Below are 17,244 nucleotides of genomic sequence, written 5' to 3' on the forward strand. Positions count from 1 at the left end.
TTTCAGCACCAGTATCCTCCTTTCATCACAAATTCACAAAATAGTCATGATTTGGACAAAAATAGCCACATTTTTTGAGTAAAAACTGTTAATTGACTCGCATTTTGTCTGTTGGCTCAAAAATTAGAGTACATTTTTTCAGACAAATTTGGTCGAGAAAGGTAAAATAATGCATACCTTACTTGAGAAGGTACATGTATGTATAAAACATAAAAGTTTTTTTTTTTTTTTTTAAATGTATACAATATTGACATAATATCCACTGGAATCAAGTTTAAATAATTCTACCTCGGACTGAATTCACATTCTAAATCATTGGTGGTAGTCATGGGGAGGGAATGCCTGGTGTGTATTAAACACAGAGATAGAGATAAATTGAGGTGTAGCTATGAATTTATCATCTCTGATCAATGATAAGTTTTGACAGAAAGCAGTATAATGACAGAAATGTGCATTCAAAAGAAATTTAAAATTTATGATGTAATTGTTTGCAAAACCAAAGCCTTTTTTTTCCTACACTGTATATGTTTTTGGTAAAACAAAATTCACTGAAGGTCTTAAACAGTCTTTATTTTGAAGACTTATTTTAATGATATTTTATCATTATTCAGTAACTAATAATAGTAATCACCCTCCCAGCCACATTATGTTTAAACTAGACATGACCTGCACATTCCGGGGAAATTCACCGGAAGTCTTGTCTGACCTGCTGCCACTTATGTGACCTTTACAGATCTGCTTTTATACTTTCATTTTGTATACCGTTATTTATACTCTGCACGTCATTGTAATTATTTTCATTTCCCCCAGTGATTTTTTTTCACAGACTATAATTAATTCTCATATTCTGCCATTACTTGAATAAAAAAATAATATTATTTTTAATGTCATACTGACTTGGTTTTAATACCTTCCTTCGCATACCATACTTGTACAAATGCATACAAAAAGTATAATTATTGTTTTTTTCAGACCATATTTATTAGTGGAAACTGTAAATGTTAGCATGTCCAACATATATTTTAACATGTAGCAGTTGTGGGGTTCAACAAATCTTAATTGCACGACCTTAGAACATATGTTTTCTGTGCTTCGGTTATTTCTATATCACTGCTAATATCATGAATGTGATTTTCCATTGCTCAAAATTTCTTCAGAGTTTGCTGGGCTGCCAGTTTCAAATATTGGGAGTCCCTTGGTCATATTTAATAGTTCCTCTTGTGTAGAACCATGAAAAAACATTATAGATAGCTTTCATGAAATACCACTGACTCAACTTGTTATGCGAGGGATACATGTACAAAGACAATACTGGTGTACATTCATCCACCTGACAAATGACTGATTTGTAGTAATTCAAGTATTATTCTTTTTTTTGTTTGGTTAACTAAATATTTTAGTGAACTGGCAATTAAAATTTAAAGCAAACGTTATGCAAATGTACCATTATAAATGACAAAACTGAAATGCAGCATTTGATTAAAAATAAGTAGCTTGAGTAGAAGAAACAAAATTGACACTACCTAAATTTTAGTGCCCTTAATTATATTTTATCTAGAAAGCCTCGATAGAAAAATATTTATATAAATAAAATATTTACTGCGAGATAAAGTATTTCTCCTGCCACTATATTCATGCAGGAAATGAGCTATACATGTAGTATGGGGTGATATTCAGTAATAAAAATAAAATAAAACCTTTGGATACAGAGGATTATTACATAATAATGAAATAATTTTACCGTACAATGGATGAACTTTGTTATGCCAGCTTGCATTACAATTACACATTATACAAAATGTATATATATATATATACCTGGTATATTTATCTCTATTATAATTAAGTACCTACGGCATAAGTGGGAATTGGCCTGAATTAAAAAAAATACATATAGGATTATCCCATATTTTAGCAAGACTCAGTCTCTGTTAGAACATTTTATCCACATGACATTACGTACATTGAAAATAAAAAGTTTGGAAATCGATATGGTGAAAGGTAAAACTTAAATAGTGCTGTTTTTAAATATGTTTTTATTTTTTGAACTACTTTGCTGAGCCGTGATTTCCCTTCAATAGCATACATGTAATTTACTAGGCAAAAACACCAGTAAGTCTGGCATCACAGACACAAGTGTTAACATCTGTTGTAATTTCTTTTGTATCTCGTTTTTGCCACAGTATTGAGAAGCAGTATTGCAATATTGCTAGCAAAACAGTGTTGTACTGTATGTTGCAATGTTGATATTCCATTTTTTCTTGTGATGAGAGTAATTTCAAGCCCTGGTTTAGTTGCATTCAACGAACTCTTGCCCATTATAAGTCACCTAGAAAGATGGAAAAAACAATCATAGTTAATATTGAAAATAATATTAAATGCATTCTATATTACAGTGCATTTGGACACACAATGAAAACACTTGTATGTTGCTAAAGAACTCATAAAATGCTTGGCAGTTATTTGATTCTCAGACCATTATATGCAGTGAATATTGATAGGAAATAATATCCATTTTCTTTGTCACCTGATTTACCTTTACTTATTTCAGAGATGAGACTTTGGGTCAAACTAGTGTCACCTCCCTTTCTCTGTTGCTAGAGGGGGGAACAAACATTGTAAATGATGCTACAATAGAGCAAATATGGTTAATATTTTCCTTGTTCAGGAAGTGTTTTGAAAAATATATACATCGTATCTACCTACTTATAATTTTGGTTTCTCATTCATATTTGGTACCCTGTTTGTGAGATTTGCCAAAAACATATTCTTGCTGATATCCTGAGCAATTCATTGGAATTGCCATATACAGTGTACATGTATGCGTTTGAATAAAGTATATGAAACCATTTTTTGTCGAGGTTTCCCGGGTACAATGTATATACCTGATTGTTAGAGGACTTTTGGGGGGGGTGCAGAGGCACACAGTTATTGCTAACAAAGAAAAAGTACTTTCTTAATATTAAAATGTGGGCAAAGAACGCTGAACGAAAACTGCCCGCTAAAAATAAGCATCATACTGTACATGTATGTTGGACAATGAATCAGAAAGTGGTATAGGGTAACTTCCTAAACTTGCCTTATTTGCATATCATGTGTGTATCTTGGTAATCTGATTCTATTTTGTATTGGGCTTAATTGTTCACTGGGTTTTTATTTTCGCTGATACATATAGCTGAATATGTGGAGTTAAAATCCAGTGAATATGTTTGTACCAGAATATTTGATGAATTAAACATTACATTTAGTACACAAACATTTGTATGCATGTGGACTCATCACCTGCATGGAATGGGAAGTTAAGCCACAACATGGGGGCGTGGCACACAATACCTCACTGCATGTGACCAGTCAGAGTCGTGTCATATTGTGGACAAATTAACAGCTGTTTCAGGGTCATTTATTTATAAACCTGTCAACAATGAAACTGACATCAATGACCCAGTGTTATTATGCTCAGGATTACCTGTTGCCAGATACAAAAGGTCCTTCATTGGTTTTATAATTTTCAGAAAATACATGTACATTTAGTAAAATTATAATGTACATTCTGTGATGAAAAGTTGAAAATCGCGAAATTTTGCTTCAATTTATCCTCTCTCGCTTATGATAATCTTATCCTGTCAGCCCCATGTACTTTTACATTGACTTGACCAGATAAGGGTTGAATATTGTTATCGATGAATACGAATAATAGACCTCAGTTTATCCCTGCTTATTTTATTACATTGCTCCAATTATATAGTAAGTACTAAGCCTTGAGACTCATTTCTATCTATTCTTGTAAGTGCTAAATATTATCCCTTATCCTGCCAGCCTTGTGTGCTTTTACATTGACTTGACTAGATAGGGGTTAAAAGCAGTTGTAACAAGTAATTCTAATAAATTGTTTCTGTAGCGACAACTGTAAAATCATTTCCACTATTTTGAGCTTGAAGTTCACAAATTTGACAGGGAAGCTAGTATTATTCTACAAGTTCACTTGGATTTAATTTAGAAAATTTAACCTATCAACATTTGTGATATAAAAACCCAGTGAATAATTAACGCATTTACAGTATTAAACTACTCACTCTATCACAAATGCATCTCTATTAGAAGTACTCACTATCTTGAAAAAAGATTTATGATTATAGACACACCTGTCATTTAAATACTGAAGTGCATGTGATTCTAAGCTAATAGAGCACTTGCAGTAACCTTCCTCTATTTGTGTAGCCCATTAGGTAAGGCCAAATAAAATTAATAGTGCATTTCTGGGTAGGTACATGTATGTGGGAATTACTTTTTATTTCATGTAAATTCAGTTTTCTCAATTCATTATTCCGCAGTGCTGCTCGACCCATACTGTTATACATTGTATGTATTTTTCAATATTACATCACATCCTGCATGAACATCGTACAGGTTGATATTTTGGTTCAAAATTGGAAAAATTTTAAGTACGTTAGAGCTGAATGGTGTACCTACAAGTTCCCATTTTTCAAAAACGGTGACAGGGTCGGCCTTAAAAATCTAGGCAAGGTCAGGTTGCTGAAAATGCATTATTTTTTTTGTTATTTTGCCCAATAGCAAATTTTATATTAAAATCTGAAGTAGCTTCATCATGGGTATCTTGTGTATTTAAAAACGAAAACTTGAATTTTGAAAAGGTGTTATTTGAACGATAACTGTGCATAAGTGAATTGGCATCAGAATTGGTATCTTATTTGCTTATGTTTAATACAGTTGTGCAGTCTAGATGAGATGAGTACGTCACTGTGTATACATTTCATGAATGCATATTACTTCCTGGAATGTTTGCTCAAAGTAACTTTTGACCTGATATTTAACATCTTCTGGCAGTGTGAGAACTTGAATACTCATCTAGTATAAGTGTTATTAATTGTTGTGAAATGTTTTTTTCTAAATCATGAAATCAATAGATTGTTTTTATAGATACTGTCTAAATTTTAGGCGATAGACCAAGCTGAAAATGTTATTTTATTTAGTCTGTAGGTTAAAAACAGTCATCCATTGATTAATTTGCGTGTTTATGTGTACATGTTTCTGTCTACTGTAATGATTCATAGTCATAAATTGTATTGAAAACAAAACAAATGAAAATGTGGCCACAATGATGAATAATAATTTCATATTCAGCTAAAACTATTTTATTTAGTGTTTGAATGTGTGGAGATAATTTATGGAGGGGGGGGACTGTTATATAATCCACTTGAGAACCATGTGACACTGTTTTACTACTACTACTTTCCGTGGAATAACACTTTTATTCTGTTTCTCTGTTTCAGATTCCAAAGCACAATGTCATTTGTTTATAGAACTGCTATAGTTAGTCGTATTCCAGATTCGTATTGTAAAGATGCTATGAGAGTTGGAAAAGACAAGGATGCTATAGATCTTGAAAAAGCCAGGAGACAACATGAAATATATGTTCATACTTTGAGAAGGGTGAGTGATGCATCTCAGTGATTTACATGTATAATATATCAGGAATTTCTAATATGCAATGTATTAGTGATTTATACAATGTAAACCCAGTGATTAAAAATATATCCCAGTGTTTCACAATATATCCCAGTGATTTGCAATATATCACATTGATTCACAATATATCTCAGTGATTCACAATATATCCCAATGATTTACAATATATCCCGATGATTTGGAATATATCACATTGATTCACAATATATCTCAGTGATTCACAATATATCCCAATGATTCACAATATATCCCGGTGATTTACAATATATCCCGGTGATTTACAATATATCCCGGTGATTTACAATATATCTCGGTGATTTACAATATATCTCAGTGATTTACAAAATATCCCAGTGATTTACAAAATATCCCAGTGATTTACATTATATATCACAGTGGTTTACATTATATCAGTGATTTACATTATATATCTCAGTGATTTACAATATATCTCAGTGATTTACAAAATATCCCAATGATTTACAAAATATCCCAGTGATTTACATTATATATCACAGTGGTTTACATTATATCACAGTGATTTACAATATATTACAGTGATTTACAAAATATCCCAGTGATTTACATTATATATCACAGTGGTTTACATTAAATCACAGTGGTTTACATTAAATCACAGTGATTTACAATATATTACAGTGATTTACAAAATATCCCAGTGATTTACAAAATATCCCAGTGATTTACATTATATATCACAGTGGTTTACATTATATATCACAGTGATTCACAATATATCAGTGATTCACAATATATCGCGGTGATTTACAATATACATTGTATCAGGGATTTACATTATATCCCAGTGATGTACAATGTATCAGTGATTTACAATATATCACAGTGATTTACAATATATCAGTGATTTGCGATAAACCAATAATTTGTCAATATATTGATGATTCAACCATTGTTCCGCGGCAGGTCACGCTATAATACATGACACTGGTGTGCATTCGAGCAACATAGAATGTGCTGTTACAGCTCTGCCCCCAAGAATGCATATAATCAAATACCACTAACATATTTTCTCTATGTAAACAATCAATTGCTATAATTGTGTACTGAATCATTATCTAGTTTGGCCTTACCATAGACACACTATTGACATTTTTGTAAGTGCATACGCTACTAATAAAGCAAATACAGTATACATGTATGACATGTAAAGACTATTTATGATAGTACAGAGCTAAGTAAACAGCCTATTCCTTCACCAATATACATAATCAAATACCATTATTATAATCAAAAGGCAAAGTCCACTTGTCTCCTTTCGCTAATCAAACCCGCATAATATATTTCAGATCTTTAAAAAAAAATGATCAAGACTTGTAGGCAATGAAAAATTATGTTCATTTGGTCAACAAATTTTTTTTTTTTAATCATTATCGATAAAAATTATCAGCAAGGAAAGATGATTAAATTATTGAATTGTCATTGAAAGTGTATGTGCTTATCATTAAAGCTTAGATAATTATTTCATCAAGCGAATAATATTTTGCAATTGATCAAAATTAAATTTATTGTCATCCGCGTAAATACAGTGTGGATTAAGACGTATCACACACAACTATTAATACTCAGTTCTTAAAATCATACACATGTATTACAAATTTGCATATCATTAATATATTGGTACATTTAACTTGCACTTAATAGTCCTGGTGTAATTATTCTGGGTGTACTTTATTTATAACTTGACTAATAATAAGTGTTGTGTTGTTTCTGCCCTGTTTGTATACCTGACAGAAATCATCACCATTGTAATACATGCATTATGTAAAAGAGATATATCCTGGTGAGTGAAACAAAATGCATACAACCTGAAATTAGTAATAATTTACTTTATACATCTTGGTTCTCTAAGTGAATGTGATACATAAATCTAATTTGACCAGTAGTCTGAAACAAGTTGTCGGTTTTTGGGTCTGTGCAGGATGTGCATGTATAGTGTATGTGCGGCCAATGTAATTTTTTTAACATTTTTTTAAGTGATTGGTGGCCTTTTTAACTCCAAATACTTATTTAAAAATATCAGCAACTCTTTCAGAGCCAATTTCATTCAAACTTGGTATGAATATGATAGGTTACAGACACATGTCATTTTGTTTCCTGATTTGATTCAAAATGGCCTACAAGCAGCCATTTTATTTTAAAGTATCCACTTTTTGACTAATTTTATATTATTTTTTTTTGACGATCCTTTCTTTTTCTGTATTCTATTCATGGATTCATATTATTGATACATTGTAGTAAAAAGGCAATGTAAAAATTTAGTACAAGTATACATAATTTCAAACTCGACATATAAAAATGTGGGTGACAATTTTGCGTGAATGTACTCGTGTTTCTTCAATCCAACAGACCTTCACATTTTTTGGTGCATGTGTTTTTATCGAAAGCTAACATTCCAAAGTAATCATTTGCGTAGTTTTATATTACATCCACCTGGAAATGTGAATATATTCATTTTTGTACTCGTACATATTCATTGTATATTGAACTGGTCCAAGTCTGTGATAGTTTATTTCACCATAGGTGATATTAAATGGCATATAATGCATTTTTATTTGTAAATTACTTTAAACGTATTACAGATAAAAATATTGATGGCAGATTGCTGGTACCCCTTTATTTCTTTATCAGCCCCCCCCCCCCCGACACACACACACACACACACACACACATGCACAGGCACAATTACATACAGCCTCAATGCATGTGAAAACAATATTTGTTGAGTAACAAGACAACATAGTGCACATATGTAAATGAAATACAAATTAATATCAAATTGAATATCCAACTGTTATATTACTCAATTAGGACTGATGATATAGAAAGATATTACAATGCACATGTGTGCTATTTTAACCAGCCTAGGAAATTATCTGACTTGCATTTGTAACTAGTACTGGAACTGGTTTATGTTTCCGCCTCAGGCCTGTTCTATTTACGTTCAATAGTTACATGTATGCGAGGTCACTACTAGGGCTTTGGGGCAGTATTTCTCAGGAAGTGTTTGCAGGGTAAAAAAAAAAAACGAATAAACTGAAGTACATGCAGCTCTCGAGCTGTGTCATAAAACAATTAACACAGATTTTTTCCTATTTATTTTGTCTAACCGTGGAGACTTTCGGAAAGCAATGTGTTATATTTACATGTTTATGATAACAATAATCATCTATCCTGGGGTACACAAGGTAGTTATAAATAATCAGTTTTTAACGAGGAAATGGTCTTCCTTTCACCAATTTTTTTTTAAATATCAATATTAAAGTTTTTAAAGCAGGAGGGTGGTCACCAGCGCACGTGCGGGAATCGAGTTCCAATCGACGATAGCAACACGCGCTACAAACACAAAGGATAGACGCTTGTTTGTAAACAATGACACACTATGACCATCTGACGCATGTGCAGGTGACAACTCCCCCGCTTTAACAACATACATGTACTATTGACAAACACAGAAATGCAGAATTGTGAAGAGCTTTTGACATTACTTAATATGGAAACGTGGAGCATAATTGCTCTATCAAAAAGCACTTCTATTGGTTATCGTACTGTGACATCATTTAGCATTTTTGCCAATCACCATATGAATGTCTGATAAAAAGAATTGTTGCTCCCTGATCAGCTGTGACAAAGTTGTTTTATTACCGGGCATTAACACATGCAATTGAGTTTAATTACAACAGCAGGGAACAACAGTTACTGGTAGTTCTCATTTGCACGCAGTCTGAAAACAATCACTTATTAGCTCCGCTGTCGACTTTGTCGAGCGGAGCTTATCATATGAGTGATTGTCCGTCGTCGTCCGTCGTCGTCGTCCGTGTCAATGTTTTACTTTTTCGACTTCTTCTTGAAAACTACAAGCCTGAATGCTTTGATACTTGGTGTATATGTACCTTGGGTAGACCTCTCTCAGATTTGTTCATTTCATGATGATATCTTCAATTCTCTAATTTTGGTGAATATTTTTGTCATTTTTGGTAAAAAATTAAATTTTCGACTTCTTGTTAAAAACCGCAAGTCCAATTGCTTTGATATTACATATATAGGTACTACATGTGGACCTCTCTCAGACTTGTTAATTTTGTAATGATATCATCAATTTTCTAATTTTGGTGAATATTTTTGTTATTTTTGGTAAAAAATTTAATTTTCGACTTCTTGTTAAAAACCGCAAGTCCAATTGCTTTGATATTACATATATAGGTACTACATGTGGACCTCTCTCAGATTTGTTCATTTTGTAATGATATCTTCAATTCTCTAATTTTGGTGAATATTTTTGTCATTTTTGGTAAAGTGATATTTTCAACTTCTTGTTAAAAACCGCAAGTCCAATTGCTTTGATATTACATATATAGGTACTACATGTGGACCTCTCTCAGATTTGTTCATTTTGTAATGATATCATCAATTCTCTAATTTTGGTGAATATTTTTGTCATTTTTGGTAAAAAATTATATTTTCGACTTCTTGTTAAAAACCGCAAGTCCAATTGCTTTGATATTACGTATATAGATACTACATGTGGTCCTCTCTCAGATTTGTTCATTTTGTAATGATATCTTTAATTCTCTAATTTTGGTGAATATTTTTGTCATTTTTGGTAAAAAGTGATATTTTAAACTTCTTGTTAAAAACCGCAAGTCCAATTGCTTTGATATTACATATATAGGTACTACATGTGGACCTCTCTCAGAGTTGTTCATTTTGTAATGATATCTTTAATTTTCTAATTTTGGTGAATATTTTTGTCATTTTTGGTAAAAAGTGATATTTTCAACTTCTTGTTAAAAAGCGCAAGTCCAATTGCTTTGATATTACATATATATGTACTACATGTGGACCACTCTCAAATTTGTTCATTTCATGATGATATCTTCAATTCTCTAATTTTGATGAATATTTTTGTCATTTTTGTAAAAAGTGATATTTTCGACTTCTTGTTAAAAACCACAATCGTTTATGGTGAAAAATTATATTTTTGAATTCTTGTTGAAAACAGCAAGTCCCATAGCATTGATACTATGCATATTGTTCATTTTCTAATGATATCTTCTGTTCTTTAATTGAAATGTGCATTGCTAACAGCGGAGCTATCTCAGCCGAGAGGCTGCTTGTTTTATGTATTTGACTTCTGTGCATCCATCCATACTTTTATCTTGGACATGACTGGGCTAATCACACTCAAACTTCACACATACATTATATACATGTACGTGTGCACATCCATTCGTTTCATGAGGCTATGGCTGAATGACATCATTTCTATACTTAAATTTCATCAAAATTAAGCATTTATGAAACCAGATCTTGGTTGTGGGTGGATGGATTTCATACATCAATTGGACTTGGCCAACTGGTGATAGTTTTGTTTTAATGAATGCAATTCCAGAGCTATATTGTATATCTGACATGCTTTGACAAATCATGTTCAGACTAATGTCACATGCACATGCATTCGTTTCACAATCCAATTCAAGGTTGTCGAATGGCAGATATTCCAATGTTATCACAAGAAAATACAGATTTTAATTTTCTGGACTATAAAAATTATTGGGGGGAGGGGGGGTGAATCTCTCACTTGGCCCATTATTTTTCAACAGTTGAAAATAATATTCACTCCTCAACATAGCAGTTCACAATCTCCATATGAATTTACCCATGGTGCTATACAATCTACATAATGACAAGGTTGGGTTTGCAGGAGTTAATAATCAGCCTGACCAGTGGGACCCATGACAAGTGTTATAAATAATGTTATACTGTAGAATACTTTATTTTCGCATGGAATTTATTTTCGCTGAAGGGATGATTCCGTGAAAATAAATTCCAGCGAATATACATTTTTTCCTATATTTCACATTAAGCTCATCAAAAATCAGTGAAAATAAATTCCATACAAAACGCCCAAAAAGCCTTTTCAGCGAAAATTAATTCCAGCGAAAATAAAGTATTCCACAGTAATATGATTTTATTACAAAACCTACTTCAGTACTGTACTTTTTTTCATCCACTGAAACATTTTTTTTCTGTAAATTGTACATTTGTGCACACTGACACAATATTATTTATGTCATCTTGGAATGCATACATTGTACATTCATTCCTTACTACATGTACAATGTATGTCAATATCTGTCAATGATGGTACAAATGACTGGGATTTTGCCATGCCTTGCCTCACCCCAGTATGCACACATGTATCATAAATATAGTCACCTAATTGTCATCATTTATTTAATTTTTTGTTCATTTCATTTTTAAAATTTTCCAGAATACTTTAATGATCTTTTATCGCATGGTCCTATGGGCACTGACCTACATATTTTCACAATAAATCGTCATGATGCATTGCCTCGTGGGATTAAATAGAGTATACCTTTTTAATCTATCATCACAAGCAGTATTTACTTCAGAAAAAAAGTATATTGACGTCATCAATTTAATGAAATATTAACTTTCATGTCTCGTAAGTAATGGTTTGCTGAATGCAAGTTGTAAGACACATTTGCCAGATAGTAATATTTCATAGTACTAATTTATGCAGATCAAGTTATGACCATTGAGGTTAGTCCATCAAATGACAATTACTGTAGAAAAAATCCAAACTTTGTTTTTATTCAGAAATAGATCATGTGTTGCTGGTTATGTACAATATCAATAAGAGAGTTTAGAGTTGCCTATTATTAGGATCCTACAATCATTGTATTGCAACATATAAGGTATCATTTATTCCGATTTTTTTTTTTCTGCCAAAATTTCAGCCCGATGTAGGTAGTCATTTATTACTTCCTGACAGGCTGTGAGGAGGGGACCTCCTGTCGCTAGCATATTCATATCTTCAATACATTGATAACACCTTGTCAGTTACATGTATAATCTTATTGAGTTCTGTGTTCTCAGCTTTACCAAGTTCTCATTAGAAGAAAAAAGTTATTCTTAGACAAGTGAATTTACATAGTGTGATTTAATATACCAATGTTTTAAAGAGCGTGAATATGGTAGCCACTGGATACCATTCTCAATGGTGCTGACCCGTAGAGAGGCAATAATACGTTCAGTTGACCATATAATTCTGTTTTGCATGCTATTTCAATTATTGTCAAATGCATTCGACCATCCATGTAGACATCTCTTGGCCATGTTCAAAATCGTAATAATATGCCTTTGTTTAAATGTGTTTGAATCGAGCAGCAGAGCTTGAGTTAAATAACCATAACATACAGTTCTAAATAACAATATAAACTACATGTACTGAAAATTATAAGCCCCAATTTAGAAATATATGAATACAGTCATTGCACTGAATGTAGTTTAGCAACAAATTCATTATAAATAGTTGCAGAGTTACAAGATTTAAATTGCCTGTGCAATGCCCACCCTCACGTTTCCCATATTAGATCTGTGTCCCACTGAAAAGGGTAGTTATTGATTTTTTTGCTGCAAATGATTACTCGTATCCAAGTAAATTTGGGATATTTCTCGTGTTGTAGCCACGCCCACCTATCGTGAAACGGTCGACTGTTTCCGGATTTACAACTCTTGCCGAAAGTGCGCCACCAAATGACAAAATGTGAGAGGAAGTCATACCGCTGAGCCGTAATAACACTGGTCGTTCAGTATACTTTTCAACAATATACATTTTTCGGTCGGCGTTTTTTTCTTTTTTTTTTTCTATTTTATTTATTTATTTTTTGAGAGAGAGTTTTTAGATGTTGTGTTGTGGACAGTTGCAGTGAAACGTATAGCCATAGTGTATGAATTCACACGTTTCTAATCGATCCGAAGGTGCGACATCACTTAAGCTTAAACCTGGCACAACATTTTTGAAAGAAATAGATTCCGGACCAGCCCATGATCACCGAGGCGGATTTCAGAAGAGAGAGAGAGACGTCCGGCAAGTGTTTCAAATCAGTTGACTTTTTTTGCGATTCTGATTATCGTTTTATAGAGACCATTTAGTCCCTGTTAAGTAAAAGGTAGCAATAATTTTGACAGTGACACGAAAACGAAGCGTCGGACAAACGGGAAATTACACAGCCCTTACACACTGCTAACTGTTTTCATTTTCGAAGGCTAAAAGTTTCTGAATTGTTTGGTGATTGGTGTTGAATGTCGAATTCACACCTCTGTTCTTTTTTACCTCCATGCTTGCAGCTTGATCTGCGTAATAATTTATGAAATAAGAATCCAGGCTTGGTCAATGTGTTTCCACCAAATAAAGTTTTAATACTATGTTATAATTATGACAATCACGCCATGGATCAATCTAACTCGAATCCACTCTGAATTTATCTGTATGTGTGTCGATCTCGATTATTTTTGTTATCCAATTAAACGCCGCTTTTAACACACTTGCCCTCGCCGTGACCCGACGCGTTCACCTATTTCAACAAAATGTCAATTTATTTCCATGCGGCTATCATTTATTTAGTAACTGTAATTTGTCGTTTTTTAGCTCCGCTGTCGACTTTGTCGAGCGGAGCTTATCATATGAGTGATTGTCCGTCGTCGTCGTCGTCGTCCGTGTCAATGTTTTACTTTTTCGACTTCTTCTTGAAAACTACAAGCCTGAATGCTTTGATACTTGGTGTATATGTACCTTGGGTAGACCTCTCTCAGATTTGTTCATTTCATGATGATATCTTCAATTCTCTAATTTTGGTGAATATTTTTGTCATTTTTAGTAAAAAGTGATATTTTCGACTTCTTGTTGAAAACCGCAAGTGCAATTGCTTTGATATTACATATATAAGTACTACATTTGGACCTCTTTCAGATTTGTTCATTTTGTAATGATATCTTTAATTCTCTAATTTTGGTGAATATTTTTGTCATTTTTGGTAAAAAGTGATATTTTCGACTTCTTGTTGAAAACCGCAAGTCCAATTGCTTTGATATTTACATATATAGGTACTACATGTCGACCTCTCTCAGATTTGTTCATTTTGTAATGATATCTTCAATTCTCTAATTTTGGTGAATATTTTTGTAATTTTTGGTAAAAAGTGATATTTTCGACCTCTTGTTGAAAACCGCAAGTCCAATTGCTTTGATATTACATATATAGGTACTACATGTGGACCTCTCTCAGATTTGTTCATTTTGTAATGATATCTTTAATTCTCTAATTTTGGTGAATATTTTTGTAATTTTTGGTAAAAAGTGATATTTTCGACTTCTTGTTGAAAACCGCAAGTCCTATTGCTTTGATATTACATATATAGGTACTACATGTGGACCTCTCTCAGATTTGTTCATTTTGTAATGATATCTTTAATTCTCTAATTTTGGTGAATATTTTTGTAATTTTTGGTAAAAAGTGATATTTTCGACTTCTTGTTGTAAACCGCAAGTCCAATTGCTTTGATATTACATATATAGGTACTACATGTGGACCTCTCTCAGATTTGTTCATTTCATGATGATATCTTTAATTCTCTAATTTTGTTGAATATTTTTGTAATTTTTGGTAAAAAGTGATATTTTCGACTTCTTGTTGAAAACCGCAAGTCCAATTGCTTTGATATATTATACATATAGGTACTACATGTGGACCTCTCTCAAATTTGTTCATTTTCTAATGATATCTTCTGTTCTTTAATTGCCATGTGCATTGCTAACAGCGGAGCTATCTCAGCCGACAGGCTGCTTGTTTAATTATTTTATAGTGATCACTATAGTCTAATGTTTAGAATGTCAAAATATGTTCTTTTATTTTAATTTTGAAAGTTTTACTCAGACGATCGATGAAATAAAACAGTGCAGTGACGTGCCTAGTAACCTGCTAAATAACGAGATAATTCCGACGTCAAATTCTATTTTGTCCAGCAACAGTGTACAAACGTGCGTCGGTGTCGATGACTATCACGGTGACCAGCTACACCAAAACGGACATATTTCGCATCTAACTTTACTCCATGCAACAAAAATTGATACTATGTGTTCATTATGGTCCATTCTTCCTCGACGAATGAGTACATAAGCGACAATATAGTCAAAGACGAGAAAACTGCACAAGAAATTTGCCTTATTTACACGTATCGGCAATGCAAGCTGCCATGCGACTTCCCCTTCTGACGTCACAAGGGGAATTTCTGTATGCAAATGAGAAGCTAATGAGGAGCCTCGTTTTAAAATACACAAAAATAAAGTTGCCGTAGACTGAGTTTAAAACACATTTTTTTCACTTAAAAAAAATAATTCATGCTTAGAAACATAAAAATTAATAATATTTATGTATCAATTCAGTGTTCTCCCCAGGCCTCTGAAGCGACACGGTACCGTGACGCTTGGACACTCGGTCGTGATGCTTGCCCTTTGTCCGTGACGCTTGGTCACTCAGCCGTGATGTTTATATTTTTGTTTACAAGTGTCAGTCTCGTCTTGCACGTATTTAAAACAATAACATGTATTGATCGATTTAGGTAATCCCGCTTTTGTTAGCCATACAAAGACAGTGATAAAAACGGAAGTCTGCAATATGTTGCGAAGTCTTTCAAAGGTGCAGAGCCTCCAAATCAAAAAAAAATAACTAGAATAGCAATAATTTGCCCACTGCACGCAACGGCAACAATGTGACAAAACAAGTCACGGCGTACGTCGGGAAGATCAACCCCATTTTTGCTGCACTCTGATTTGTTATCACTCGATCGCTGGTGACATTATTTACTCCAAAATTAAAAAAAGAACAAGTGAAATTAAGTCGCATTGGAAAGAAAAGTATGAATAATTCAACAGCAGACAAGACGGGATGAGACAAAACAAACTCTGACCTCTGGAAATACCCCATTCATAGGGTACCTTAGTACAGAAAAACGCCGCCCTAAGGCGACATAATGCACGTTGCAACATTGTGACCGATGCATGCTGGGCTATTAGGGGTTCTGATCGAGGTAACAAAGATGGCGGCGCAGAATGCATGATTTTCCGCGATGTTTAAAAACAACATCTCATTGGCAATTTAGATTTAATGCTTATGATAATCATCAATGAATCGTTTTAATAAACAATTTGTGTATTTCACACCAAAAAGTCAGATACCGATGATCGCAATAGCAGCGGTGAATACCCGTCCAACGCAATGCCGTCAGCTGACAATGTTATGGTGATCGTAGCGTTGTACTCACAAGGTATATTGCAATGAAAAATCGCCGAACTGCCATTGTAGAATTTTTTTTTAATTATTGATATATTAATTTCAACATATTTCGATATCTTGCCGACTTTATATATTTAACCAAAAAATGTTTTCCCCGACGTTTATATGAACCGACAGTGACATGGGCACTAAAACTTATACACAATGATGAACCAGTTACATCCATGGATAGCAGTACAGTCAAACCTATCTATAGTGGCCACCCAGGGGACTTCGAGATTTTGGCCTTTATAGACAGGTGGCCTTTCTATACAGGTTCACTAATTTATTCATGAATATTAATTAGGCATTACATCAATGTAATAAAACAGATCTCACAACCCTGTTTGACACACACTGTCACACTACTGTACACAGTATCCAAACACTTTTTACAGATAAATAATAATGAGTAGTATCGAAAATTGAATGTTTGAAGATTTGTACAGTAAAGTTCATGTTCAGCTGCAGTTTTAGTCTCATTTCCTACTAAAGAAATCACTCAGCTTGCTATGCTTAGCTGTTCTGATTTTTATGTTTCTTTTATTATTTATTGTGTCTTGTACACCATGGACGTA

General features: G+C 33.1%; 1 protein-coding gene across 2 annotated transcripts in view; it reads left to right on the top strand.

Annotated features, from left to right (window-relative positions):
* Window positions 1–17,244, top strand: part of LOC100367681 (N(G),N(G)-dimethylarginine dimethylaminohydrolase 1-like) — a 44,441-nt gene that overhangs the window by 695 nt on the left and 26,502 nt on the right. For both annotated transcript variants that reach the window (XM_085492247.1, XM_085492246.1), the window contains exon 2: window positions 5,292–5,451. In XM_085492247.1, coding sequence (XP_085348373.1) covers window positions 5,305–5,451 — 147 coding nt within the window. In that variant the 5' untranslated portion in view covers window positions 5,292–5,304. The remainder of the gene's footprint in view (window positions 1–5,291; window positions 5,452–17,244) is intronic.

The sequence above is a fragment of the Saccoglossus kowalevskii genome, chromosome 17, assembly GCF_978046115.1.
Source record: "Saccoglossus kowalevskii chromosome 17, keSacKowa6.1, whole genome shotgun sequence".
In the NCBI taxonomy this organism is placed as follows: domain Eukaryota; kingdom Metazoa; phylum Hemichordata; class Enteropneusta; family Harrimaniidae; genus Saccoglossus; species Saccoglossus kowalevskii.